This window comes from Lissotriton helveticus, chromosome 1_1, assembly GCF_964261635.1.
Source record: "Lissotriton helveticus chromosome 1_1, aLisHel1.1, whole genome shotgun sequence".
NCBI classification, from domain to species: domain Eukaryota; kingdom Metazoa; phylum Chordata; class Amphibia; order Caudata; family Salamandridae; genus Lissotriton; species Lissotriton helveticus.
This window is the reverse complement of record NC_136057.1, coordinates 1365953995-1365981242: the sequence shown is the minus strand read 5'-3', so window position 1 is coordinate 1365981242 and position 27248 is coordinate 1365953995. Positions and strand designations below refer to the sequence as shown.

General features: G+C 43.9%; 1 protein-coding gene across 1 annotated transcript in view; it reads right to left on the bottom strand.

Moving 5' to 3' along the window:
- SUN2 (Sad1 and UNC84 domain containing 2) overlaps positions 1 to 27248 on the bottom strand; it is a 131268-nt gene that overhangs the window by 55064 nt on the left and 48956 nt on the right. Inside the window, exons 4-10 of the mRNA XM_078650227.1 lie at positions 20990 to 21127; positions 20805 to 20900; positions 18792 to 18885; positions 18206 to 18270; positions 17214 to 17353; positions 10766 to 11005; positions 6429 to 6506 (exon numbers count right to left, since the gene is read on the bottom strand). Coding sequence (XP_078506353.1) covers positions 6429 to 6506; positions 10766 to 11005; positions 17214 to 17353; positions 18206 to 18270; positions 18792 to 18885; positions 20805 to 20900; positions 20990 to 21127 — 851 coding nt within the window. The remainder of the gene's footprint in view (positions 1 to 6428; positions 6507 to 10765; positions 11006 to 17213; positions 17354 to 18205; positions 18271 to 18791; positions 18886 to 20804; positions 20901 to 20989; positions 21128 to 27248) is intronic.

Below are 27248 nucleotides of genomic sequence, written 5' to 3'. Positions count from 1 at the left end.
AGGGCAGAGTGCTGTTGAGGGCATAGGGCAGTTGAGTGCTGTTGAGTGCTGTTGAGTGCTGAGTGCAGTTGAGTGCAGAGTGATGTGTGCTGTTGATAGTGTGTGCTGTGTGCTGGTGAGTGCTGTGTGATGTTGAGGGCAGACTGCTGTTGGGGGCAGAGTGATGTTGGGGGCAGAGTGATGTTGGGGGCGGAGTGCTGTTGGGGGCAGAGTGCTGTTGGGGGCAGAGTGCTTTTGGGGGCAGGGTGTTGTTGGGGGCAGAGTGCAGTTGGGGGGCAGAGTGCTGTTGAGTGCAGAGTGCAGAGTGCTGTTGAATGCAGAGTGCTGTTGAGTGCAGTGTGCTGTTGAGTGCTGTTGAGTGCAGAGTGCTGTTGAGTGCAGAGTGCTGTTGAGTGCAGAGTGCTGTTGAGTGCAGAGTGCTGTTGAGTGCAGAGTGCTGTTGAGTGCAGAGTGCTGTTGAGTGCAGAGTGCTGTTGAGTGCAGAATGCTGTTGAGTGCAGAGTGCTGTTGAGTGCAGAGTGCAGAATGCTGCTGAGTGCAGAGTGCAGAATCCTGTTGAGTGCAGAGTGCAGAATGCTGTTGAGTGCAGAGTGCTGTTAAGTGCTGTTGAGGTCAGAGTGCTGTTAAGTGCTGTTGAGGGCAGAGTGCTGTTGAGGGCAGAGGGCTGTTGAGGGCAGAGTGCTGTTGCGGACAGAGTGCTGTTGAGGGCAGAGTGCTGTTGAGTGCAGTGCTGTGTGTTGTTGAGTGCTGTGTGCTGTTGAGGGCAGAGTGATGTGTGCTGTTGAGGGCAGAGTGCTGTGTGCTGTTGAGGGCAGAGTGCTGTGTGCTGTTGAGGGCAAAGTGCTGTGTGCTGTTGAGTGCTGTGTGCTGTTGAGGGCCGAGTGCTGTGTGCTGTTGAGGGCAGAGTGCTGTGTGCTGTTGAGGGCCGAGTGCTGTGTGCTGTTGAGGGCAGAGTGCTGTGTGCTGTTGAGGGCAGAGTGCTGTGTGCTGTTGAGGGCAGAGTGCTGTGTGCTGTTGAGGGCAGAGTGCTGTGTGCTGTTGAGGGCAGAGTGCTGTTGAGTGCTGTTGATTGCAGAGTGCTGTTGAGTGCTGTTGATTGCAGAGTGCTGTTGAGGGCAGAGTGTTGTTGAGTGCTGTGTGCTGCTGAGTGTGTGACTATGTGACAGTGTGTGACTATGCAGGGTGACATTGGGAGTGTGCGGGTGAGCAGTGTGTGAATGTTACGGGGCAGTGTGTGAGTGTGCAGAAAACACCACACACACATACACCACACACACATAACGCACACACAAACCACACACCTCAGTCTCTCAACACCACACACTTGTCACCACTCAACACAACACACTCACCACCACACTCACTCCCCAGGCTCACCCCCACAGACTCACCAGCACACACTCACCAGCACACAGAAAACAACACACACAACACACCCCCAGCCGTCAATGAATGCTTTCACCATGCACAAACACCAACAGCCATCATCCATCTGTGCACGCTTTTACCAAGCACACACCCACCAGCCGTCAGTGCACCCTTCCACCAGGCACACTCACCTCCAGCCGGCAGTGCACTTTTCCACCAAGCAATCGCAGTATGGTACACTTTACTTTTGCCACCATTGGTAAAATTACAATTCAACCAACATACTTCCACTACACACCACATGCACACACTCCATAACACATGGCAAAAAGACATTGGCATTTACAATGCCATTAGCTCAAACTCAAATAAATCCGAGCCCGATTGCATTTCTAATGCTTGTCTTTTCTTGGTGTGTTCTTGTTGCGTAAGGAGTGCACATCTCCTGTCCGCGTGTGCCACCTCCTGTCTCCCTTCGGCAGAGAAACCGGCAGCAATAGAGTCTCGTTAGACAAAATCAATTTGATTTATAAACAATTTCCCCCAAAAATGGACCAAGTGCTACCTATTAATTCCGAATTAGTACCAAGATTGGGCTCAGGAGATGGCCTGAAACAGTTTAAACATATTGATGTTTCACAAGTGGAAGCCATGCTAAAAAAGGCTAAATCTGGATCGCCTTTGGATACTATGCCTGCCCATAAGTTTGCCCTTTTAGCCGCTTCTTTGGCTGGCCCCATTACTGAGATTTTAAACTCATCACTATACGGAGGCAGTGTGCCCTTACATTGGAAGGCCGCTCAAGTAATACCCATTAAGAAGAAAGATCAGGTGTCCGCCGAAGTGCTCTCCAACTATCGTCCCATTTCACTTCTTCCTTTTATGGGTAAGATGGCGGAGAGCCATGTTAACACGCAGTTAATGGATTACTTGGAGATTAAAGGCATCCTTGATACTTCACAGTCCGAATTTAGATCCAACCACTCCACGGAGACAACCCTCATTGGGTTTACAGACTATATTAAAAAGGCCTTAGATGACAATAAAGGAGTGATGTTGATCCTGTTAGACCTAACCGCAGCCTTTGACACGGTCTCTCATCAGAAATTGATATTTCGACTGAGAGAGGCCGGCCTGCAGGAGCTGGCGCTTAAATGGCTTGTTAGTTTTTTGGACTAGCGCACACAAGCTGTCAATCCGGGCCTCTTCCGCTCACGAACTGTAAAGCTTAGTAAGGGGGTGCCCCAGGGCTCTTCCTTGAGCCCGACCTTATTTAATATCTAGGTGGCCCTCCTTGCTAAAGTCATCTGAAAGTACGGCTTCATGCCATTCTCTTACACAGACGACACTCAATTACTCCTATCCTTTGATAAGGATATGGAGTCAGTCGATCAGCGTTTTGCCAAGGGCATGTCTGCCATAGCTGATTGGATGACTGAACATTTCCTGCAGTTAAATGAGGCCAAAACTGAAATCTTGTTGTTTCGTCCTGCAATGACCTCCTGGTCGCCTGCATGGTGGCTGACAGTGCTAGGCCCTGCCCCCTCTCCTCCCTTGGAGGAAAAGAATCTAGGGGTCTGGCTGGACGCAACGCTATCAATGAAAGACCAAATAATGACCACTGCTGGGACCTGTCATCACACCCTGAGCCTTTTGTGCAGAGTGTTCACCTAGCTGCCCCTTGCAGTAAGCAGAACCCTAGTTCAGGCTCGGATTATAGGTCGCCTCGACTATTGTAATGCCTTACTGGTCTCTGCGAATGAGGCCCTTCTTAGCAGATTACAGATCTTTCAAAATGTGGCCGCACGCTTAGTCCTTAATAAACCACCTCGTACCACCTCTGAGCCATTATTAAAGGCTCTTCATTGGCTACCTATTCGCCAGAGAATAAAGTTTAAGCTCTGTTGCTTTGCTCACAGAGCCGTCTTTGGCAAATGCCCAAGTTATATGGCGGATACGTTTAAATTGTATTGCCCGAACCAGGGTCTTAGATCGGAAGGCAACGGACTGCTGGCGGTACCCTGTTTTAAGAAAACTTGAAATGGAGGTAAAACAGTTGCCTTCCTGGCCCCCAAATATTGGAATTTCCTGCCAGAGGAGCTTCGTAAATGTTCTAGCTTCATGCGCTTCAGAAAAATTCTGAAGACGGAATTATTCAAGGCCTGAGTTGTGGAAATATATGCCAGTCTGCTTTATTTTCTATGCTAGCACGGAGATACTCCTGCGGGGGTGATTCCTGCGCTTTACGAATGCCCTGCATACATACATACATACATACACCAGGGGGAGCAGGAAGAGTACCAAAAATATGCAGCACCGCCTCTTTAAAGACCTCGACCTGCTGCAGCATTGCAAATGGCACAGAATATTTTGGGAAACTGAATTAGTTGAGGGATGGGCTCCGCAATTGGGGATCAGGAGTGAGTTTGTCTGGCACCTTGACATCCTCCCAACTTCTCTTTGGACTGAGAGCAGCAGGATGGTGTTGAGTCCTACTTCAACTTCTTCTTAGATTGCAATTTGGACTTACCGGGAGACCACAACTGCGAACAGTACCTGTGTGGGAGCAGTTCAAGAGAGGGAACAAGTCTGTGCCCTTGACGTGGAGCAGGAGCAGGATTTATACAAGGCCCATGACTTCTTTTGGTGTTTGCTTCAAAGTCCCGGGTGGTTTTCGGGTGCATTTGGGCACCTTCTTGGCACAACTTGGACTCATGCCCCAAGTCCAAACATCAGAAACCCAGCTTGTGCGGGTCCGTAACCAACATCTGCTTCCCGACAGTCAAGGCACAGCTAGAACTCTGTGGTCTTCAGATACTGGAAAATAATTTTGGAAGCAATGTGTCAATCGAAGAAAAGAGAGCAGAGCTCCAGGCCTGCATTCAAAGGCGCTGAAAGCAAAGACCTGATTTCAGCGTGCAGGGGTGGCGCCTACACGTGGCACCACACAACACCACCTAACAGCATGTGGGAGCACTGTTATAAAAACCTCTGCATCCTGTCCGGCGCCCAGGAAATATTCTAAAGGTGAAGAATCTGCAGTTAGAAGTACCATCAGAAAGCTGGCTATGTACTCATATTAAACAATCTTAAAATGTTGGATCAATATGGAGGGTAAGGTATGTGTATACACACACCCCAAATGGTTTTGGATGGAAGGTTGCCATATAAGCTTACTCGCACCCGCTCATCGCCACGGGGAAAACCTGCCAGGGCAAACGCCATTCACAGACTTGCAGCATGCTTATATTTATTTTTTAGGTCGTTTTCATTACTATGCAGAAGCAGTGGAGTATGAGAAAAATTAATTTATCTTAGATTTCTTTTTCAATAGCTCCGTTTTGCCAAGTCCCTTTTTTAAGGGCCTAGGAGCTTGCTTTCTCTACACAATTATCTCAATCCCTGTACTCTAACTGGAGTCACACTTGTATATGATCTTCTCAAACTCATAAAATGCTATACTGTAAAGGACACTGCGAAGTGAGCAGATCGGGCTCAATTGTCTTTAGTGCTGCCTCTGTATGTAAAGCTATGTTTATCAAAACTGCATTTACCGGGCATTCACCATGCTCACACAAAGCCCTGTTTGCACTATAATTTATGGCCTATTAGATGATACCATTTGTGTTTTCTCAATTACATTTATTTGTGTTTTTACAGGTTTACAGTGCCTGAAAGAGTTTTGCAAGATGAAATGCTGACACTATATGGATCTTAAATCTTTACTTCCATTCCTCTTTTTGTGACTCCTCTCCGAATTGGCCCATCTTTTCTTTCATTCTTGTGTTCGCGCTCAATGCCCCATCTACCTACCTTTTGTACCTCCTGCTATTGACTTCTTCACTATCCCCCTTCCTACCTTTCATTTCTACTTCTGCTCCTGCTTCTCTCGCTGCCACTTCCTTTCAAATCCAAATTCTTTACTTGTAACGCTTTACCAGTCCTTGGATGTCTCTATTCTCTGTGCCGTATTGTCCCACTCGCTACCATCTATACTCCACATCCTGTGAGGAGGATTCCATCTCACTTGATACGGCTCAGTAACTGTTTGCCCGGTCAGAACCCTTGTTTTACCTATAGACAGTTTTTAGCGGTCTGTGGCCGAAGACCTATTGTGGACAGTACCAACACTTAAGTAGGCTTTGGGTCAACCCATTGTATGTCAATGGTTGCTCTCTGGTCATTCTCATCTGCTTGCTTGCTTCTTATTTGGGTTTCCTTCTTTGTTTGTCCAACTCCTGAAGTACCGATTCTTCACCGATGACCTGTATCCTTCCACTGCTTACAGTCAGGGAATTACTTTTGCTTTTTCGTTCAGCACTCCATGGAAGTGCATGCAGTTTCTAGATTTCTCCACCCTGTGTGCAGTTTCCTAACATACACTCCGCTGCTCACCCTAACAACCCTTCTCCATTTACTTCCCAGCTACACTGCATCCTGCTTGACTTGCTTTTTTTGTTGTTGTTTATTTACAGGCTACTACAAGATAAGTGTACGCCATCATGGAACCATAAATGAAAAATAAAATAGCTGTGACATTATGACGGATATTCATGCATGCATGTTAACGCATTCCTTTATATACGTCATCGCAGTTTGGTAACTTTAGCGCCATGAAGAATATGTATGCATACATGATGATGATGTATACATGTGTATTCATCATTGCACTTTTTGCCAATGTTGTTTTGCATCAGCAAATATGCAATTTCATTCTTTTTGCAGATGTGGAACAGCATTGCCAAGAAACATTGGCAAAGCTCAAAGGTCAGTAGTGCCACTGAAGTAGACTTATTGGTTTTGTTAATGATGTGCTTTAATCAGATATTTATCTTATAAACAATGGACAACTTGTTCACTATTCAAACTTTTCGATTCACAATACATATCTCGGATATCTCAACAGGTGCAGTACTGACAGAGGTCACTCTGCATGTGATCTCGGTCTGCACTGGGTTCACTTGTTGTGCCATCATCCAAGAGGGCACTGTCACAACATCTCCCTGAAACATTGTTGTTCTACACACAAAATCAAAGGGCTTCTCTGTGACCGAGCTTACCGTCGAGAGCTGACCGATCTGCTTTAGGACACCCTTCAGGTCACGCTGCTGCTCCTCACGGAGTGCGGTCAGCTCCCCCTGAGGGAATAAAAAAAGTGAAGCATGAGCCAGGCAATCATGAAGGAAACTAACAAGATTGGATAGAGCAAACAGAACCATCAAGTACAAAAAAACAAAAACAAAAAAAACATACACCTGTGGGTGCTCAATGAAAAAACAAATTTGCTGTTTAGAAAACTTAAAGGAGAGTTCACGAAATAAACTTATTACAGAAATCTGTACACAAATCCTGGAAAGTTCAGTAAACACAGGCCTGTGATGTTCTGGAAACAAATATCTGACAGGATTGTTAACATTTGTCAATCCAGAAAAGATCCAGGAATGTTGGTAATCAACTGTCTGGCACCTTCAGTAAACAAACAGCTGACAAATCAACTGAGTTCAGTAAAGAAAAAGTACTCTTAGAACAATACCTAGAATCTTCAGTGAACACATTTTGGTGAAGTACAGTCAACTAACCTGGGAAGTAGAGTTTAAAGTCTGAGAAATTCAATTAACAAAAACCAGGGAAGTTTACTAATAGGGATGACGCATGTAGCAATGCATCTTTATAAATATTTGAGGGTAAAGCTCTTACCTTATAGACATTTCAGATGTCAACTTATTTTACTAGTATATTTTCATCATCAAGAGCACAGAGTCTGTTAAACCTGCTGGCTTTCTCTGAATACTTACTGTGACAAATCCTCAATAGAGTGCATTACATTTGTGATACAAATCAATAGAAGTCATTAAAAAGAAAGTCTTTTATAAACAATTAACAAAAGCGTATCATATTTGTTTAGCAAAATTTTAGGATATTCGATTAAGAAAAATGAATAAATCGGGCTGTATTATGTTCGCAAATAAGTTTACTCAATCAAACCATTAATCAGCGAGTTTGGTTTACAAAAGCGTAGGTGTGCAGCGCATTCAGGGATAGGAAAACAAACGCCAGATGGTCAGTGTTTCGATGGAACAGTCATTCACACAGTGGCAGGCGTGCACCCATGCCCTCAGCGCCCCAGCTGCAACAACAGCTGGATCCTTGGTGCTGATTTTAGAAGCCATGGGCTAACACGAGTCATATGTGTATGCCATGACACTGCTCTGTGTCACAGGTTGCAGCCTTGTTGGGTTGGGAGGTGCGCCCGAAGTGCCACCCTCAGTGGTGAAAGGCTACTGCCTTTACCAGGAGTTAAGTAGCACAAGCGCAGTGGTGGTATCATACTGTGTAACAATCTGTAGGAGTTAATAGGCCTTTATATCTGTGTCACTGGAGGAAGGCCAACAGGCCCACTTCTTTAAAGTTCTGCTGCTGTGTTCTTAACTCACCCTTGTACTACATCAAGTTAGTATGTGGTGCAGTGCGTGGATGGTTGCATGTGCGTGCTGTCTGTATGTGTGCCTGTGAGTGGTACACTTAGATTGGCCAACTCTAAAAAGCTGGTAGTGCCCAGGTTCAAGAAAACTACCTGGGGTGGAAGAAGCTTTGTTGTAGGAACAGTGGCGATCTGCAATGAATTTCCGTTGGGGATTTGTTCAGCCCCCAACTTGCTGACATTCAGAAAGTTGTTGAAAACATGGATCTTTAGCAATCAAGATCTTTGTTAGACTCAGCTATCCGCTAAGCCAGTGCAGTGATCTAGTGCCAGGACACCTAAGCGTAACAGTGTGCTCTATAAATTTGATTAACATAAAATACAACACATGGAAGACTCTGGGTTCCCCTTTGGAAGGCCCAGGGCTGACTGGAGGAGCATGAGGAGGTAGAGGACCCCCCTCTCCCGCCCCAACCAGATTTGTGGATTGCTGCGTTCTTGAGACCTGGGTAGGACACGCACGGAAGACAGGAAGAGCCAGGTTCTTCGGTACACTTCAACGGATTCTGAGAGGTCACTGGAAAGGGGTCTGGGCACATCTTTGGAAGCAGATGAGGCTTATAGGAACCATAAAGATCAAGGCTGGGGGCCAGAGGTAACCTTTTGATACACACTCTTGTTGCAGACATCCAGGTGTGAACCTCTCGTCACTCCCATGGCCTATGTTGTGGGGTTATCAGATTTGGGGTCGTTCCTGCTGTGACACACTGCTTTCTGGTGGAAAGGCAGAAAAGATGAGTGGGCACTTCAAAAGGAAGCAAACCGCCAGCACAAATGTCAAAGACTCAGACCCTAAATCACATTTTGTGTCTGGAAAGGGACTAGAAGAAGGGGAACTCGAGGCCCCCAGAACTTTCAACTGTAAAGCAGCCCTTCTGGCTGTATGACGAGGAGGAGGAGCACTGCAAGTATTCTAGATGTGACCAGCAGGGGGGTGGTAGGATCTGCCAGTCTCCTAGCTGGGTGCGGAGACATCAACCCAGGTAATCCAAGACCACCTGCCCAGGAGTACCTGCACCAATGTGCCCTGTGAGGAAGAGGAGAGAGCTTAGATGGTGCGGTTTCGGAGGGCAGGGTGTGGGGGGAATCCTGGTGGGGGGACCCCTGTAGCAAGGGGTGATGCAGCGGCTGCTGCCCCGATCAGGCAGGAAGATCTGCCAGTCCCCTAGCTGGGTGAGGAAACGTCACCCCAGCAAATTATATGAAGGTAAATTTGTCACATTCTACTCAAGTGAACAAACTCTTCTCTGTGTCTTTGTTAAGAACAGTATGCAAAATCTTATTGTTTCTCCCCTCTCAACATCGACTGCAAGTGGTCCAGTTACTTAGTTTGATTCGTCTGGACTACTGCAATGAGTTATGTATTGGGATGCTGGCTATCTGAAACGGATGAGTGATTCAGACGGCTGCTGACTAGCTTGCTCTGTTCAGTAGTCCGTCTTCTTCAGCAACGCTGGATTAAATGCATTGGCTTTCTGTTTGCAAGAGGACGGAGTTTAAGGCTTTGTGTATGAACGCAGAGCTTTACATCAGTCCGGTCCTCTATTTTTACTACCAAGATTCCGTCAAAACAGACCTTCCCATCTGCTACGCTCTGCCAATGCTAACTTGCGTATTGTGCCTCAAGTGAAGAGATGCCAACTTGGCAGCTGTTCTTCCTTGGTGTAGGGTGCACAGTTGTGGAATTCTCTGCCTATACAATTAAGTCACATTGATGACCTCCTCGCCTTTAGGAACACCCTTAAAACCTCGGTTTATACACTTCAATAAATTCTGCTATTGTTTTGTTGGTCTCAGAGTTTCCCCACTCAGGTTAATCTGTTTCTTATTTTCCTGTCTAAGCACCAGGACACCCTTGAGTAACAGTAGTGCTCTACACGTGGAAATAATAATAGTAATAATAATAAGAACACCCTTGTTTGGGCCCAGTGGTTTCTGCTTGGCCCATAGCTCTCTGAAAGGGGTTCAGACAGTCAGCAGACAAATTCCAGGGACGGTCATAAAAGAATTGTCCAGAATGATCAGCAGCCGCCTTTAGCAAAAATTAAAACACACACAGGATATACAGGAGACACATGCTTAAGAGACTTAGTAAACAAGTGAGTTACAAATTAAATCGACAACTACTGGAGATGTCTACTAAACAAATTGGCCAGATTTTCTGGATTTGGAAAGAACCATTGGAGATCTTCTGTACATAAATGTCCCAGATGTTTATTCACAAATCGCTCTGGATGTTCATTAAACAAATACGCCAGATGTTCAGTTAGAAGCCAATTTTGATGCTCACTACAAATGTCTGGGAAGTCAGTAAATGGTGGTGAAAAGAAGTCGACAAAGGTCACCATGAAACTGAAGAAACAAATATCCAAGAATTTTAGTTAGCTAGAATTTGAGTGTTGTCTTTTTAGAAAACGTCGTAACAAAACCTCATAAATTTCAACAGACAGAGCCAGGAATGCAAAAAATGGACTACTCAGAAACACAACCGCAATGTGACTAGGAGAAATTAACTAAAGGAAATCCAGGAGATGTGATTTAGTACAAAGTATTTTGTAAACAACACCTGGGTATTTCCGAACTAGAACTCAGGGATTTGGGTAGCTCTCAAGAAAGCACCATGGAGTATGCAAAACAGCGGACATGGATTCCGCAAACAGATATACAGGGATCCCTCAAGCAGACACCAGGAAATGTCACACACCAGCACCTAAGAATATTGCATGCAGGCAACCAGGGAATCATGAATATAAGTGCCAGAGAATTCCACTGACAAGTGGGAGTTGAGAAAACTGAGGTCTGGGACATGTAATATTTAGACTTTTGAAATTAACCTGTAACACTCAGTTTTTAAATTGGTCAGTGCCTGGCACATGACTGATTTTCCCCGTCAGGGCTAAAAGATCACAGTCATACCTGCAGGTGGACAGAACCAGCTCCACTGAGGTCCTGCCTCAGCTCTGTCTCTTTTCTGTTCATCATCTGCTCCAGAAGTACCACAGCTTCCTCATGTGTTAAACCTGCCCGGCCCGCAACAGCATCTAGCGACTGAGCTCTATTTGCCTGGCCAGCTGACTCCTCCCGCCGCCAGGAAGCAGAGTCAGCTGTCAATGATTGGAAGCGGCTTTCTAGGTTCTCCAGTCGTGACATCAGGTGCTGCAGGTGGGCGAGCAACAGGGGAAGGAGTAAAAGAGAAGATATAAAGCAATAAGTCACTTGCATATAACACTAGTATTGTAAGTGGTACCTCTTAAAGAGTATATTTTGCCCACTCGCACCATCTAGTTTAATGTGGAATAAGTGTATAGTTTTATGGGATCCATCTCAGGTCAACCTCACCCTTCCCAACAAAACAGTCAGACCCATTCTCCACTGTCAGAACTACAACAGATTTAGACCATGAAGATTAGAGTTGCCTACAAACTACCTACCACCACTGTCATGACACCAAACACCAACATTTTAAAACTATGCTGTCTCTTCTCATTCTGTAACCAACAATTTTCCTTCTTCAATGATTTCTTCTTTCATCACTTCTCTCATGTTGTTCTCCTTCCCTCTAAGTTTGCCTTCTACCTCTCTTCACCTCCTTCTAATGTAGTCTACTCCAGCAGTCATGCTTTCCCTTCTCAACTTCTTTAAACCCTTTCTGAAAGTGCAAGTTTCCCAACCCTTATCTGATCAATAGAAAAAAGAGATTCAAGAAGGACTACTGAGAGAGATTTTGGCTCTTCCAAAATGTTGGTTTTCTGGAGTACAGATTTTGATTGGACAGACGTTGTGTGCTTCTGCTGGAAAAAGAGTACTTTTATTGCACTTTTTGCCTTGTGGAGAAGATTATGATCAGCACAGCAGGACGGAGTTGGTTATGGAGACAAGCCAAGGACTGATCTATTAACCCCTTCCATGCTCATGACGAGCTGAGCTTGTCATGAGTTGCGCCGCTCGCATGCTCATGACGAGCTCAGCTCGTCATGTAACGCGGTATTTCGAAAAAAGCCGCACAGCGCAAAAATTACCGCCGCACGCATGCGGTTAAGAAACATTACAACATATGCAGTAGGGCTGATGTATGTATTGTGAAAAGCGTACGAGAAAGTTTACAGGTCTTTAAGGGTAGATTGCCATTACACTGTGTTAAATCAAGTAGACAGGCATTTTGTTACAGGGAATCTTACAAATTAGCATAGTAGGCCAGTATTCTGGTGTTGGTACCCCTGGTGACTCTGGGTAACGGCGTTTGCCATTTGAGAATCATTATTATGCTGTTTTAGAAAGGGCGATGGAACAATAATGGGTATGGCTCGAATCAGTAAGGCTGAGCCCTTTAGCAGAAAAAACAAACACAAATGCCAATACTGATGATCAACTTCTGAACAATTGAACCAGCTCACAAGCAACACGTCAATCTACACTGTTACTATTCAATAGTGTCTATTATTTGAACCATATTTTAGTTCACTATTTTTCTTTTTATACAATACAAATCTTTACATACAAAAATAAACCACAACAAATACTTCAGAACAGAAAGAGATTTAAAGAAGAATTTCACCAGATCACACAATGACCAACCCATACTTTAGCTTGTCACACCATTTGCATTCATACTTAATCATACCACATTCCTCATTCATCAACACCTTTCATCACACATACACACTTCTTACACCTCCTTGGTATTCCAAAGGATTCTTGTCCTCCACATTCATACACCAAGGATCAATCACCAAACAAGTGAAAGTTTAAAATCTAACTTAGTTGTGCATCACACAAAATCACAATATAGTTGTTTAAAATCAAAAACTGTTTAGGAATGCACAACTAGACTAGCATGTTTGGAAAATACAATTGTTTAGTATACAACAAACAGGTCTACGCGTTTCGAACCCACTGATTTCTGGGGTTCTCTTCAGGACCAAAACAACTGTGGAAAGAAAAAGAGAAAAATCAGATTTTAAAACTATGACTATCAAACTCACGAGCATTCCGGCATGAGAAGCTCAGCCTGAATTGTTCTGATCGATTTTGAACCTCATCACCAAATGATGATTGAATTCTCATTGGAACGAAGGATCTACAATGAAACAAATCAAAAAGCAGAGAACTATCAGAGGAAGAGTAAAAGAGTGCCGTCCGGGTTTAGCTAGAGCCATTTTTCGAAGATACTTACAGAATAGAATTCGTCAAGTATCGTGGTGTTATGTGGAATGTAGCAGCGCAAAGGCCCAGTGGCCTTTGCGCTGAACGCGACGGCCTTAGTTAATGGCCGCCAGACCACTAATGCTGCAGTCGGCATTCGAGATTGCTACAGGAGAGCACAACTGACAACGGAGAAATGGTGAAAATCGAGCGGGTATGTTCCAAGCAGTGCGATTGACAGAAGCAGGCTCCCTTAGTAAAGTTAAACAACTAATAGACGCATACGTCTTTTTCAGAAAAAAGAGATCAGCCTAAAATGGAACACACGCCAAGCGGGCATTCTCGGAAACGCGTCTTTGCAACATTGTAATTCGAAGGTATGCCATGTGATTGGGCTCGCTATAAAATTAACAGCAGCAGGCTGCCTCCGTAAAGCGAAACAATTAATGGACGCTTCCGTCTTTTTCAGAAATAGAGTGCAGTCTAAAACAGAATACACGCCAAGCAGACATTCTCGGAAACGCGTCTTTGCAACATTGTTATTCGAAGGTATGTCATGTCATTGGGCTTACAATAAAATATCCTTTTGCATTTCGTGCGCAACCTAGATAACCCGCACATTCTGTTTATTCATGCTCCGTTACAGACGCGGGCTCCCGGAAACTTGAGCTTGAAGCAATTTGAAAGCTCCATTCCACATAACACCACAATACTTGACGAATTCTATTCTGTAAGTATCTTCGAAAAATGGTTCTATCTAAACCCGGACGGCACTCTTTTACTCTTCCTCTGATAGCTCTCTGCTTTTTGATTTGTTTCATTGTAGATCCTTTGTTCTAATGAGAATTCGATCATCATTTGGTGATTAGGTTCAAAATCGGTAAGAACAGCTCAGGCTGAGCTTCTCAGGTCGGAATGCTCGTGAGTTTGATAGTTATGGTTTTAAAATCAGATTTTTCCCTTTTTCTTTCCACAGTTGTTTTGGTCCTGAAGAAAACCCCAGAAATCAGTGGGTTCAAAACGCGTAGACCTGTTTGTTGTATACCAAACAATTGTATTTTCCAAACATGCTAGTCTAGTTGTGCATTCCTAAACAGTTTTTGATTTAAACAACTATATTGTGATTTTGTGTGATGCACAACTAAGTTAGATTTAAAACTTTCCCTTGTTTGGTGATTGATGCTTGGTGTATGAATGTGGAGGACAAGAATCCTTTGGAATATCAAGGAGGTGTAAGAAGTGTGTTTGTGTGATGAAAGGTGTAGATCAGTGTTTCCCAAACTGGGGTCCGCAGACCCCCAGGGGTCCGTGACACATTCCCAGGGGGTCCGTAGGCAACAGTTTTAAAAGCACAGACAAGTTTCTTGTATAATTAGCAGCTTTCCAGCAACAATAAAAGTGTCAAGATAATGCCAGTGATTAATGTACCTGCTGGAGCTGAGGAGAGTTTTGTTCAGTGGCAGCTTTGACTTAACTAATGTAGCACAGAGGGTTAATGTGCCTACTGCAAATAACATGTAACATGCATTTAAAAAAGCAGTATTTTATGTGCATAGGTTTGTGGTTACTGCTTTTGTCAGAGAGATTCTTTTGTTACTGTGCACTTCATTATAAGTGACAATCGTAATGTAGCAGAGGGTCCTATAAACTGTCAAAGAGCTGCTTGCAAACTGCATGGTACCAGTTAGTAACTTATATTATTTCCCAGTTATTCATTATCCTGATGCTGCTAAAAATATTTATTTGGGAGGAAATACATTTTTTATGTTAAAGTCAGTGCTAGCCACTGTGCTATGTTCTGAAACCTTGAGGTTTTTTTTTTCAGACCAAGCACTCTTTAAACATTTTATATACACACTGATTTACATGTATGATTCAATGTCTCTATATGTGTGTGATGTAAAGTGCTCTGACATCCTCCAATGGTATGAGAGATGCTATAAAACAAATGAAATACATGTGACAGAGGGGCTATTACTTCAAAATAAAATACTAAGGGCCAGATGTACGATCTGTTTTTATATGTGCGAACGGGTTCGCGAACCCGTCTGCGCATGCAAAAACCTATTGGGCCATGTACATGGCCTATTTCGCGAGTCACAATTTGTTTGCGACTCGCTAAATACGTTTTGCAACTTGCTATGCGACTCGCTAAATACGTTTTGCAACTTGCTATTTGGAAGGGGCGTTCCCTCCCAAATAGTGAGTCTCAAAACCATGTACAAATGTTTGGCGGTCGCAAAACATTCGCAATTACCACCTACTTCAAGTAAATGGTAATGCATTTGCAAATGGGAAGGGGTCCCAAAGGGTCCCCTAGGGACCCCTTCCCCTTTGCAAATGCATGCAAAATTATTTTTTATGGGCAGGCAGTGGTCCCAGGGACCTCTGCCTGCTCTTAGAAAATGAAACGAAAACGTTTCATTTTCTTTTTTATTTTAAATGCATGGTAAACAGGCTGCATTTTTTTTAAAACTGCTTTATCTAAAAGCAGTCCCAGACATGGTGGCCTGCAGAGCTCAGCAGGCACCATACCAGGGAGGGCTGGCATTCCCAATGGGCTCGCAAATTGCAAGAGGCTCATTAATATTAATGAACCTCGCAATTTGCGACCCCATTGGAATCCCGACCAGTGTTAAATACACTGTTGTACATTTCATTTAGCGACTCGCAATTTGCCACTCGCCATGTGTTGCCAACTGCGAGGCGCTAAATGAAATGGTCGTACATCTGGCCCCAAAATCCTTAGTACTTTGAGTATTTGTTTTGTGTGCACACGTGTGTATTTTTTTCGGATTACTGTTTTAATATTTGAAATTTAACTCATACAAATTGCTTGGGGGTCCCCGGCCTCCAGTGGTGACTCAGTGGGGGTCCTCAGGAGTCAAAAGTTTGGGAACCACTGGTGTAGATGAATGAGGAATGTTTAAGTATGAATGCAAATGGTGTGACAAGCTAAAGTGTGGGTTGGCCATTGTGTAATCTGGTGAAATTCTTCTTTAAATCTCTTTCTGTTCTGAAGTATTTGTTGTGTTTTTTTGTATATAAATATTTGTATTGCATAAAAAGAAAAATAGTGAACTAAAATATGGTTAAAATAATAGACACTATTGAATAGTAATGGTGTAGATTGACTTGTAACTTGTGCGCCGGTTCAATTGTTTTAGAAAGGGCTGCATATTGTTTGGCAACTGTAATTTTGAGCATATTTGTAAATTTATGACTCCATGCCGATAGTGGCCTTGTTGGAAAGTTCATGAGGAAGATAGTAGCCCTAAGTTCGTTATGGTGACAGGCCAATGATAAAAACTATAGGCTTGATTGGTTCAGCTGGATAGGTTATGTCACAGGCTCTAGGTCTAGCATATTGCTATGAACATTTACAACAGACACGGTAGGCATGACTTATTTATTGTGAAAAGCATTTTCTAAAGCCAATACACCTTTAAGGGTGGATTGTCATTACACTTTGCTAATGCTGTAGATAGGAATTTTGTTACAAGGAATCTCAAAGGCTACTGTAGTAAGCAAGGGTTTTGGTACTGGCTACTTCCTTCGATAAACCCTGGGTGTAGAAGATATACACTGTGATAATTTTTGCAAGACCCTTTCGGGAGTCTGACCGGTTTAATTGTATGACATTGATGCTGTATAAACTTTAGCATTTAAAGACTGACGCAAGTGCGACGTTTGCTAAGCCGCCACCTTGGAATGGTATTGTAGAGTGTATATTTGTTTTGCCCCTCCAAGATCACAAGCACATTGCTTCAAAATGAGGAATCCATGTTGGAACCTTAAAACTATACACTATGTACAATACCACTGTAAGATGGGTGCCCACTGTCAGGTTTAATTTCGTTTTGTATTTTAAGCACATACCTGCCATGTTAAGTTGTGAAATGTTTTCTTTTCTTCTACTTTTGTGATTTTCATTTTTCGTACATATTCTTATTAAGTGTATTTGGCTATTTTACCCCTGCTGGGTAAGTGGGTAACGGCAAGAATAAGTCAGTGGATGGAGGAATGGATGTAGGAGTATAAGGATGAGTGACAGAGTGCATGTATGATAATTTGAGTGCTTAAACTCATCAGTGGCTGAAGAAGCACTTTCAGTTATAACCCAGACTGAACCATTACCAGTGCTTGTTTCAATTCCAAATCACAAAGTGTCCTCATGTTGAACTCTCCTTCTTGGCCTAGGCCTCGCCATCTGGACACTTACCTGGTATAGCAGAGATGCATTTCCATCCTCTTTAGTCTGTGTGCTGACTAAGATTGGAGGCATCACTGGTGGAGAGACAGGCGCTTGTGCCGAAGAAGGCCGGAGGGCCCCCAACACTAAGGGAAAGAATTGCCAGGCCCCTAGAGTCAAGAGAAAAAAACAACAACATGGAAAGTGACTTTGCACCCAAATAGTTTGTTCACACCAGGCTAAATAGCCCACCAGCTAAGCTTGAAAGGCTAAGCATAAAAGGTTCCCTGCAACATTAGCTTAGAACAGCAACCATCAGCATAGTGAAAACATCCATGTCACCCTAATTAAACCCAGACATTTTGTTTCTCATACAAAAAGAGTCTCTTCAGTCGCAGCAAAATACGGCCTTACAGCATGACCCAACATAATCTCTTTCTAACTCAGCCACAAACTTGCATTTCTGGCCTGGGCAAAATCTGCCTTTGCCACATGAACAAAAAAGCCTTGTAAAGTTAGCCAAACTATCTCTTCCACCTCAGCCAAAAGCAACCTTTGTCACCTGATTCATTAACAGCTCTTTCTACCTGACACAAAAGTAATTATTTTTCATCAGCCATACACAGCCTTTGACATCTCAGCCAAAAACACCTCTTTCCACATCAGACAGAAACAACCACTTCTACTAGAGAAGAGAAAAGAAAACACGTAGACTTGAGCCAAGAACAACCCTTCCTACATCAGCCCAAAACAACCCCTTCCACCTAAGCCCCAAAACAACCCCTTCCACCTATTCCCAAAACAACCCCTTCCACCTATTCCCAAAACAACCCCTCCAGCATCAGCCCACAGCAACCTCTTCCACCTCAGCCCAAGACAACCTCTTCTGCTCTGGCTAAAAGAACCCCTATATCCTCATGCAGATTAGGAGAGGATGGTGAGGAACTGAGATTCACTTGAACAAGGACACACAGAGGGTGGGCAAGTGGCATGAAATGGATGGGGAAGGGATGCAGTCTCACCGAATGCAGCGGCGGCCAAGAGCAGGAGAAGCAGGAGCAGCAGGACTGCCTTCTTGAGGCCGGAGCTGTTGCAGAGACAAAAATAGCACATTAACTAAATTGCAAATACCAGGTTTCCAGCACAACTGGGTCTCACCATCATGGGCACAGTACGACATCTCGCTTCGGGAAAGGAACCATGCATTTCTACCTCAAGACATTTTTCTCCTTTAGACATCCCTCCCCAACACGGGTTGAGCAGCAAGACACTCCAGTGGCGCTGTGGCACTCCTCACTACTAAAGGGAAAAGCAGATCCTCTCTCCCACTGCAGCAGGAGCTGTAAAACCCACTTAAAGATGCTATTCAAAATGTCAGCATCAGATAGCAGACAGGGGACAGCCCCCAGTGAGGTGCTGCAAGACCCTCAACAGTTGAAATTCTATTTCTCCCCACTAGGGGCTGAATAAGATGCACCCTCCAGTGCAGGAGGGCATATGAATTCCTACTCTGCTGTTCCACCAGCTGATCCCTTGTTCCTTTATCTAAACTACCACCCCCCACCAGCTGTCCCTCACCCACTAAGATTCTCAAACTCCAGCACTCACCGAGTTAGGACGAAAACATCGAGAAGGGAGGCAGATGTAGTTAGTCTGTACCAGGCGGTCCCAACCCACCAGTACAGGAGCCCAAAAGCTTGACCTGTGACAAGAATGAAAACAAAAACAAATGACTGGGAAGATTACTACAAAATGCCAGAGGGAGGAGTCTAGACAAGCACAGAAGCAACAGCCCTCTAACCAAAGATAGTTCACTATAGGACCTGAGAAAAGGCTCTGGACACTGAATGTCATTGCTGCAACAATGTTTGCTCCCTGCAGGATCTCAACCAATGCCGAGACTGCCATCAGACGCTTTTCCTGCCCAAGTGCTTATTCTCTCCCAAGCCTCTGCAGATGCAGCAATGTGACTGGCCACTGGGTGTGTCTTCAACGCCAGTGTGTACCTGCATCAGTGTCACACCGGCTGCAGAGGCAGGGAGGTCTTGAACCACTCCAGCTTCCCCAGACAGAATTCAATGTTTGATTGTTTTTGCTCAGCACCATATGGAAGGTTGGACCTATGATTAAACAGAGGCACCCACCTTACTTTTTTATGTCTCAGGCTCATACGAATTCCTTTGCAGTAGAAGTCTACATTTTAACACTTTTTTCTTGACTGCTGTAGGGCATTAGTACAAGTCAACAACCTGTCCAGAGCTCCATTGTAGAGCGCAGCCCTGTGCCTCTCCCCGAACAGTCATTCCTTTTTGAACCCAGCAGTTAAAATGTGTTGTGATCCCCTCAAAAAGTAGCCAAGTTGTCGGAAAGTAGGTGGGATGCCTTTCAGAACTGGGAATGTATTGCTCATTTCACATCCTAGGCAAATCATTGTAATTTAAATTGTAATTTAAATTTTTTAGAGCACATAAAACCAAAAGCCATCAAAGCGCTAACATTGCATGACATTTACAACTTTGGTGCGACACACTCAAAGAAACAAACCTACACTGTGCCTGGTGAGATCCTTGTGCCGGTGAAGTCTCTCTGTTCTTCACTGCCTGGACCAGCACAGTTCTGGTGGGACAAGAGGAAAGCTAGATCCCAAGGAGTCCATCGGTCTGTCTCTATTCACTGGCTGAATGAGAAAACTGATCTACCTCATCTGTGCCGATAAACACAGGGCCCCAGTTTTCGTAGTGTGTATATGCAATGGAACCATGAAATGCCTAATCACAACCAACCCTGGGGCGCATTTGAGCCATTTTAATTTGACAATTCTGTGGCACGATGCAAGCATAGAGTGTGGCACAAAGCACAATCCTTCTGCCCAACCTCATAGAGATACAAATACTAGGTAAAAAGTGTGGTATTAAAGATGAAGGCAGTATGTTCTGAACTTGTGTGTATAGTATTGGGGTATAATATATATACATATATATAGCATTAGTATGTATTCAAATGCGCAGAAGGTTATATGCTTTTTATTATGACCGTAGGGAGGGGGCATGACTCCCAAGCGGTGAAGCCGTGAGTCGGTTGTGATGCCCTGCACCACCCCTCCCTCACCGGCAGTGAAAAAAAGCATATTACTCTCTATGCATCTGCACAGATAGTTTACGATATGCGGTGCTTTCGTGAAGGTTTGCTATGTGTACGAAACATAGGTATTTGAGCAGATCCAGAGCACTATCTCAATGCACAGGCCCAAAGCGTGAGAAGAGAAGATCAACATTATCATGGCTACCCAGTGGCACCCTTACTCTGGTAAGAACATGGGAATGTCAGATTAATACATATCAGATTCGAACTTCCATAGAACATGTTTTATTGGCCCACATTTATTTTACTAGTATCGCATAAACCTGCACATCTACAACCATGCAGCTGGCAAACCAATTTTGTCAGAAGGGAGGAGCGAGAACGCAAGGCGTATTAAATATAAACAGACTATGAAGTCTTGTTTACAGTGCTGGGCATCTTCATAGTAGCTTTGATAAAAAGACCATCTGCATAGGGCACCGCTTGAGGCTGGATACCTTGCCTCAGTGAGCCATGGAGCCAGCTTGCCTTCCTTCTCACCTGGGGAGGTCACCACTTGCCAGAGCAGCGAGCCAGCTTTAGAGACGGCTCCGGTGAATCCAGACCCAGAAGTGCTGGTCTGTGAGATGGCTTGACCTGCAAGAGAGTTCACAGGACAAGAGGGTACATCAGCATTCTCTGCCAAATCCAACTACCTCCCACACACACAATCAAGGCTTCCTTACCTGTATAGTCCTCCTCCGAGGAGTAACCAGAAGAGGACCCATAGGTGTCATACGAGACTTTGGCGTCTGCAAGCCCATTCGTGGTGCCAACACCGTAAGAACCCCCTGTGGCCCTCCGCTGCCTTGCCAGGTCTTTTTCTGTTAGAAGAGGAATGAAAAACATAACCAAAATCACAGCCAGTTCTGTACCGGATATGAGATTATGCAAGGGAAACATATCAGAGTTGCTCGAAATAGCGTAACAAAAGTGTTGCACATATTTTTCTTAACATTTTACAGAGCAAGATGATCCGAAGCAAGTTTTTAGGTGTCGCCTACGCAGCGCTGTCTCTTCGAGACATGTTGTATTCAGGTATGGACTTGAAGCTCAGCCCATTTTCCACCCAACTTTTTAAATCGGCCCTGTCCTTTGTACGTGGTGGCTTTTCATTGGTCAATAGGCTTAGTTGTTCTTAATTCTTCCTTAGTACCACCTTTTCTCTTCTGGTAACCTCACATGAGAACACACCGTTACATGTGTTGTTACTCAGTAGCCTTTAATTACAGTCTCTGATAATTATTTTCTCAAATAGCTTGGTCCTTCCTGCTATTGCTGGCAGGACACGCTCTCCCTCAATGCTTTCTTTTAATTTTTCCAGTGCTGCACGACTAGGCAAGCATAATGACGGCATGGCTTTTATTTTCCTATTTGTTAGCCGAATGTGGCCACATGACTTTCTTTTTTCTTATTATTATTATTTTCTTTTTTTTAACATGGCCTCACAGGCCCTTTAGATTTAACATCTTAAGCTAAAAGCGCTGGAGCCACGATTGCTTTAAAAATAAACAAATAGAAAAAAATGTGTATTTTTTCTATTTGTTTACTTTTGAAGCTATCGCAGCACCCGCGCTGTAGCTTACGTTGTTTAATGCTAAAGCGTCAGTGCCAAAAAGGTTTCGCATTTGCGAAAGTTTAAGCTACTTACATTACCTTTTATTTATGTGTTTACAAAACCTGCAAGCGGTGTTTATGCAAAGCTTGCAGGTTTTGTAAAAATAAATAAAAGCCATTATCATTTACAATGCCAATAGCTCAAACTCTCACAAATGCGAGACCCATTGCATTGCAAATGCTTGTTTTTCATTGCAAGCGAACAACCCACTAGCAAAGTTTTATGTTTTAGCTTCCTGGCACGAGAGTACAATGTGCCATCTCTCCTAGTCCAAGTAGACCAGAGGGACATCCTATAATTGCAGTTCCACTTTCCATTATTGGAAGACAAAACCTGAAATATTTCTTCCACCTCAAAGAGGTTGTGCAATTGTTTCTTGTTGCAGTACCCCTGCTCAGCACTAGCAGGCAGAGAACAATAGTCCCATTAAAGCTGCAGACAGTTCCACTAATCAAGACAAACCAGAGAACATAATCTAGCCTCACAGCAGGAGGCGTGGCCAGACCTTTTACTACTGCAGTTCCATGTGTCAACAAAAGAGGGCAGAGCTTACTATTTCTGCTCACTGCAGAACTAGCAGTGAAACCTTTACAGCAGAAAGACATGGGTGCAAGGTGCTTTTCTAGCAATGACATAATACATGCACAGATAACATTTTTGTTGTAGCAGGACCATCTCTAACAATTGATGATGCACAAAGGAGTTTATTTTTTCTAAAAAATACGGGACTTTGAGACTAAAAAGCAGTGCCTTTTGGGCGTAGGGACCCAGCAGGTATGACAAACATGGAGGAAGAGTCTAGTGGGAGTAGCGGAAGGACTTGGCATGGTACATGGGAGTAGGAGACGGAATGGGGTGCTACTGCCAGAACGACCACTCTGGAACTAGGGAACCTGACCTTGTGTAATGCAACCGGTGCTCATGTATAACGCTCCAAAGCCCATGGGCTGAGTTCACACTATATAAAAGTGCAACTAAAACTAAAGTTAGTTCAGTGGGAGGACGCATAGGCATAGTGTAACCTGTTTCTGCAGGGAAAAGTGAGTGAATTGCATAGGAGGAGGGATAGGAACCTGTGTTGCTCCTGCTGGCCTAGGTAGTGCCTGGAACCAGGGGAGAAACGCGGCAAACATTTCAGACAATGGGGCAGAGCAAGGGCTTGGGATGGAAAAATAGAAGTGAAAGTACCCTATACCAGAGTGCCTACTTGCTTCTAAGAAGTTTCAATACTCTCCAATTAAAAGCACTGAACCTCTGCTAAGAGGTCAAAGTTGTGTTTTAAATTCCCATACATGTGCAAATGTACGTATGCACACAGATTGGAAATGTTCATCTATTACCACACTCTGTAAATGTAAATGTAAATTGATACTTGTATAGCGCACTACTCACCCGCAAGGGTCTCCAGGCGCTTGTACGAATACCGCTGTGGAACCCATCCTGGCTTTCCCTGTGAGGTGTCCACTCCTGGGCACCCCCAAGGTGGAGGCCAGGCATCCTTAGCGTTGTGGGGGCCGTTGTGGAGATTAAGCAAGCTATTGCCCAGAGTTGCAGAGTGGGACTCCATGATTGGAATAGGCACCGAGGCGAGAATTATCAGGTCCGTGGAATTTTTGAGCCCAAGACCCGCCGAGGCGGGGAATTGAACCCTGGTCCCGGGCTAGACCTCTGCATCAGGGTCTGCCGCTCTAACCATTGAGCCACACTGCTCCACAATCTCTGCAATTTTTATGACTTAGCATTTTGTGCCGATATATTTTTTCATGCAATATTTGCTGAAATCTGTCATGAGAAAATTGCAGAATGTGGTAATTGAGGCACAGCTACAATCTGTGTGCAAACATCCATTTGCACATGGTTCGGAATTTAAAACACAACTTTGATTCAGGGTCTAACTAAAGCCTGCACCTTAGGCAGGAATAGGTTATGTCAAAAGACATCTGTCTAGCTCTGTGTTGCCATTAGTATGGCCTCACAGTCCTGCAGGGTTGGAGTAGGTTTTATTGTATTGTAGTTGTATTTATACAGTGCTTCAAATTCTTAATTAGAGGCCAAAGTGAATTTACGGAGGGGTCACATGCTACACAGTATAGTGCCGTAGATTAAAGTGTGTATGCCCTCTGGCCTATATTGGGAGTTTTATGATGTTATACGTCAGGGCCAGAGTTATGCACTTAGTTAAGTTTGTTACTATTCATCTGTGTGAATTTGAAAAGAAAATGAGTGAGATCGGTTTCCTAAACATTAGATTCTAAATGATGGGCAGAATTGTGAGAGTCCAGTCTGGCCGGATGTAGTATAGTACAACGCGATCATTTTGATCGCGGTACTTTACATCGCGGATTTTACAACGCAAGTCGTTACAACGACTTGCGTTGGAGGGCGCGGATTGAGGATTATCATAATTTTATATTCCAACACCAGTCCTCGTAACAGTAGGGAAGGTGTTGGAATATAAAATTACAATATTCCTTAACCAACAGCGCCATCCAGCACAAGTCGTAGTATGCGTTGTAATGGCAGCGTGGTAAAGGTCGTGCGGTGTAAACACCGCGTTGTAAACGACGTTTACCATCTGGCCTATGTCTGATTTTTTAGGGGGGGTGGATAATGGTGAAACTTCTGAAATTGTCAAACAAGCATGTAGCTGCACTTACAAATGGATGCATGAAAGGAATTTGAGACTAGACGTGGTCAAACAAGCCGTCTATGGCCTGGAGTGTGTACAAACAATTTGAAACACTGAATATGGGGCTAAGAAAGGGCAACAAGATGATGGGAGCTACCCTTGGGTTAGGCAATAGCAAGGATTCAGGCAGTTATGAGGCCAAGGGTGCATCTAATTAACCCCAAAACTGCCTCTGTGGAAGGAAAAAGCCAAAAGAACTTCACAATACAACCGGGCCTACAAACTCCAAAATACACTCTGATCTAGGCTCAGGAAAAAAGCTAGATTTTGGAGAGCTGTGGCATTAATTAGAATCACAGTTAAAATGTGATGACAGAATATAAAAAATGTACTTGCAATTTCTGCTGAAATAGTGACTGAAGTTACGAATGGGTTCAAAGTATCAAAATAAAATAAAACAAAGCAATGTTTTTGAGCGATCTGCAATTGTGGCCACTCAATGATTTGGATAGTTGTGGTGGGAAGTGGTAGCTGGGCCTTTCATTTTTGTTGATCTATCCCAAGGCACTTTAAGTAGTCTTTCATGGCCTTTATTACAAGTTGAATAGTACCGGCAGGGTGCAAACTGCACACCACAAGTTAGCAGTACTGTGCAATTATGAGTTAAATTACTGATTGACCCAGATTTACCAGGTGGTATCCTGCATGTTATTCCATTTTCCATGGAGGTTAATGCCCACATATACCACCTGTTCTGACTAGGGGCCTTGATCAGATCTAGGCTGAACTATGTGAATATACTATACCTTGGACTACCAGAATACCTACTCACCCGCCTCCTGGTGGTCCAAAACGCTGCAGCTAGGGCTATACTTTTACTGGGGCCCAGGATGCGGATGTCTCCCCACTTGAAATCTCTTCACTGGATACTTAAACCCAGCCATATGCAAATCAGTCTCGACCCTGCTCCTTATGGGAACAGTCCAGCCCAAACTGCCAAGCCGGGGTAAATGTTTGATTTATTCAGCATTCTGTCCATCATTTGTTTGTGTGGTACTTTTTGCCCTAAGTGGGATGGATATGCCCAGACATGGGTCCCTTGCTCACTGTGCCGCTGGATTCAAGCTAACCTGGCTGATGAGGGGTAATACCCTAAAACAGGTCCCAGGATGCTTGTTTTCGGTCCAGGGAGGAGCTGGCTTGGCAGTTCTGGCTGGACTGTTCCAATGATTTGCATATATGCTGGGTCTAAACTGGGCCGGCATGGTGAGCAAAATAACAATGGATTGGATTTAACCAAGATCTCTTGACTGGGGTGCGAATGCATGATTTATTCAGCATTCTGTCCATCATTTGTTTGTGTATCACTTCTCTGAAGTTTAAAGCAGGAGTCATGGAAGGGATCCGGGCTACAATTCCAGCTGATAAAATCACGTTCATTGTTCAAAGACATAATAAATCAAGGTACACAAACCGTGGACCTCTTATAATCGTTCGGAATGGAATTCCACCCTGGAATTCCGCTCTGTTCAGTTCCCAGTCAGGCCCCATGTTTTTTTATAGTCGTCTTGGAAGTAGGAAGATTATGCAGAGCGAGCATAAGGCACAATAAACAATAAAAAAACAAATAAAGCTTCCTCCAACTATAAATGGCTTTTGGATGACCTCAGGGGTTGAAGTGTGCGGGAACTATTTACATTCCAAATCTTTTTAATTTCATGTTAACAGTTCCTATTCTTTTAGTTCACAAAGCATTTGCAAAGCAATAGGTCTCAAATTAGTTAACTTTAGAGCTTCAGGCTTTTCTCAAATATGAATTTTTGTTGGTTTTTTCTCTCTCAAAATATCCTGGCAGTAGCATATCTACAAAAGTTAAAAAATATTAGAAAAAAGTTTTGAGGCCACTGTTTGTTCTTCTATTTAATTACGTTTGTAGCATTAGCTTAAGATGTTTAAAAGTACAGCGCGGCGTGCCATGATTGCTACCAAACTAAATGAATGGAAAAGAAATGTATAGTCTGACTGCCTTTGTGTTTCTATTTATTGACTTTTGTAGCAATGGAGGCACGCCACGCTTTAGATGTTTAAAGTTGAGGTGCAGCCTGCAGCCATTGCCACAAAAGTCAATAGATGAAAAAAAAGTTGTGTGCCGCTGTATTTTTTTCTATTTATTTACTTTTGTAGCAATCGCGGCACGCTGCGCTTTAGCTTAATAAGTTTGGAAGTAAAGTGCGGCCTGCTGTGATTGCTATAAAAGTAAACAAATGGAAAAGAAGTGCGGAGTCTGCCCGCCTTTGTTTTTCTATTTATTGACTTTTGTAGCAATGGCGCCACGCCGCGCTTTAGATGTTTAAAGCTAAAGTGTGGCGTGCCGCCATTGCCACAAAAGTCAATAAATAGACCAAAAAAGGTTGTGCGGCCGCCATATGTTTGTTAAATGTATTTACTTTTGTAGAAATACAGTTGAGTGAGCTGGGCACAACAAAACAAACCACAGACGGCCAAGTGGCATCATAACGCAACAGAAAGAAGACTGCGCTGCCATTGCTAACATTTAAGCGTGGAGTGCGGAAACTGCAGTTGGGGTAGTGGGTAGCTATTCCACCTGCAACACCAGCAGACTAAAAGTCATTACCAAAATAGTGTAAACAAATTGTAAATAAAACATCCCAAGCAAGATTACATGTAATAGGACAGT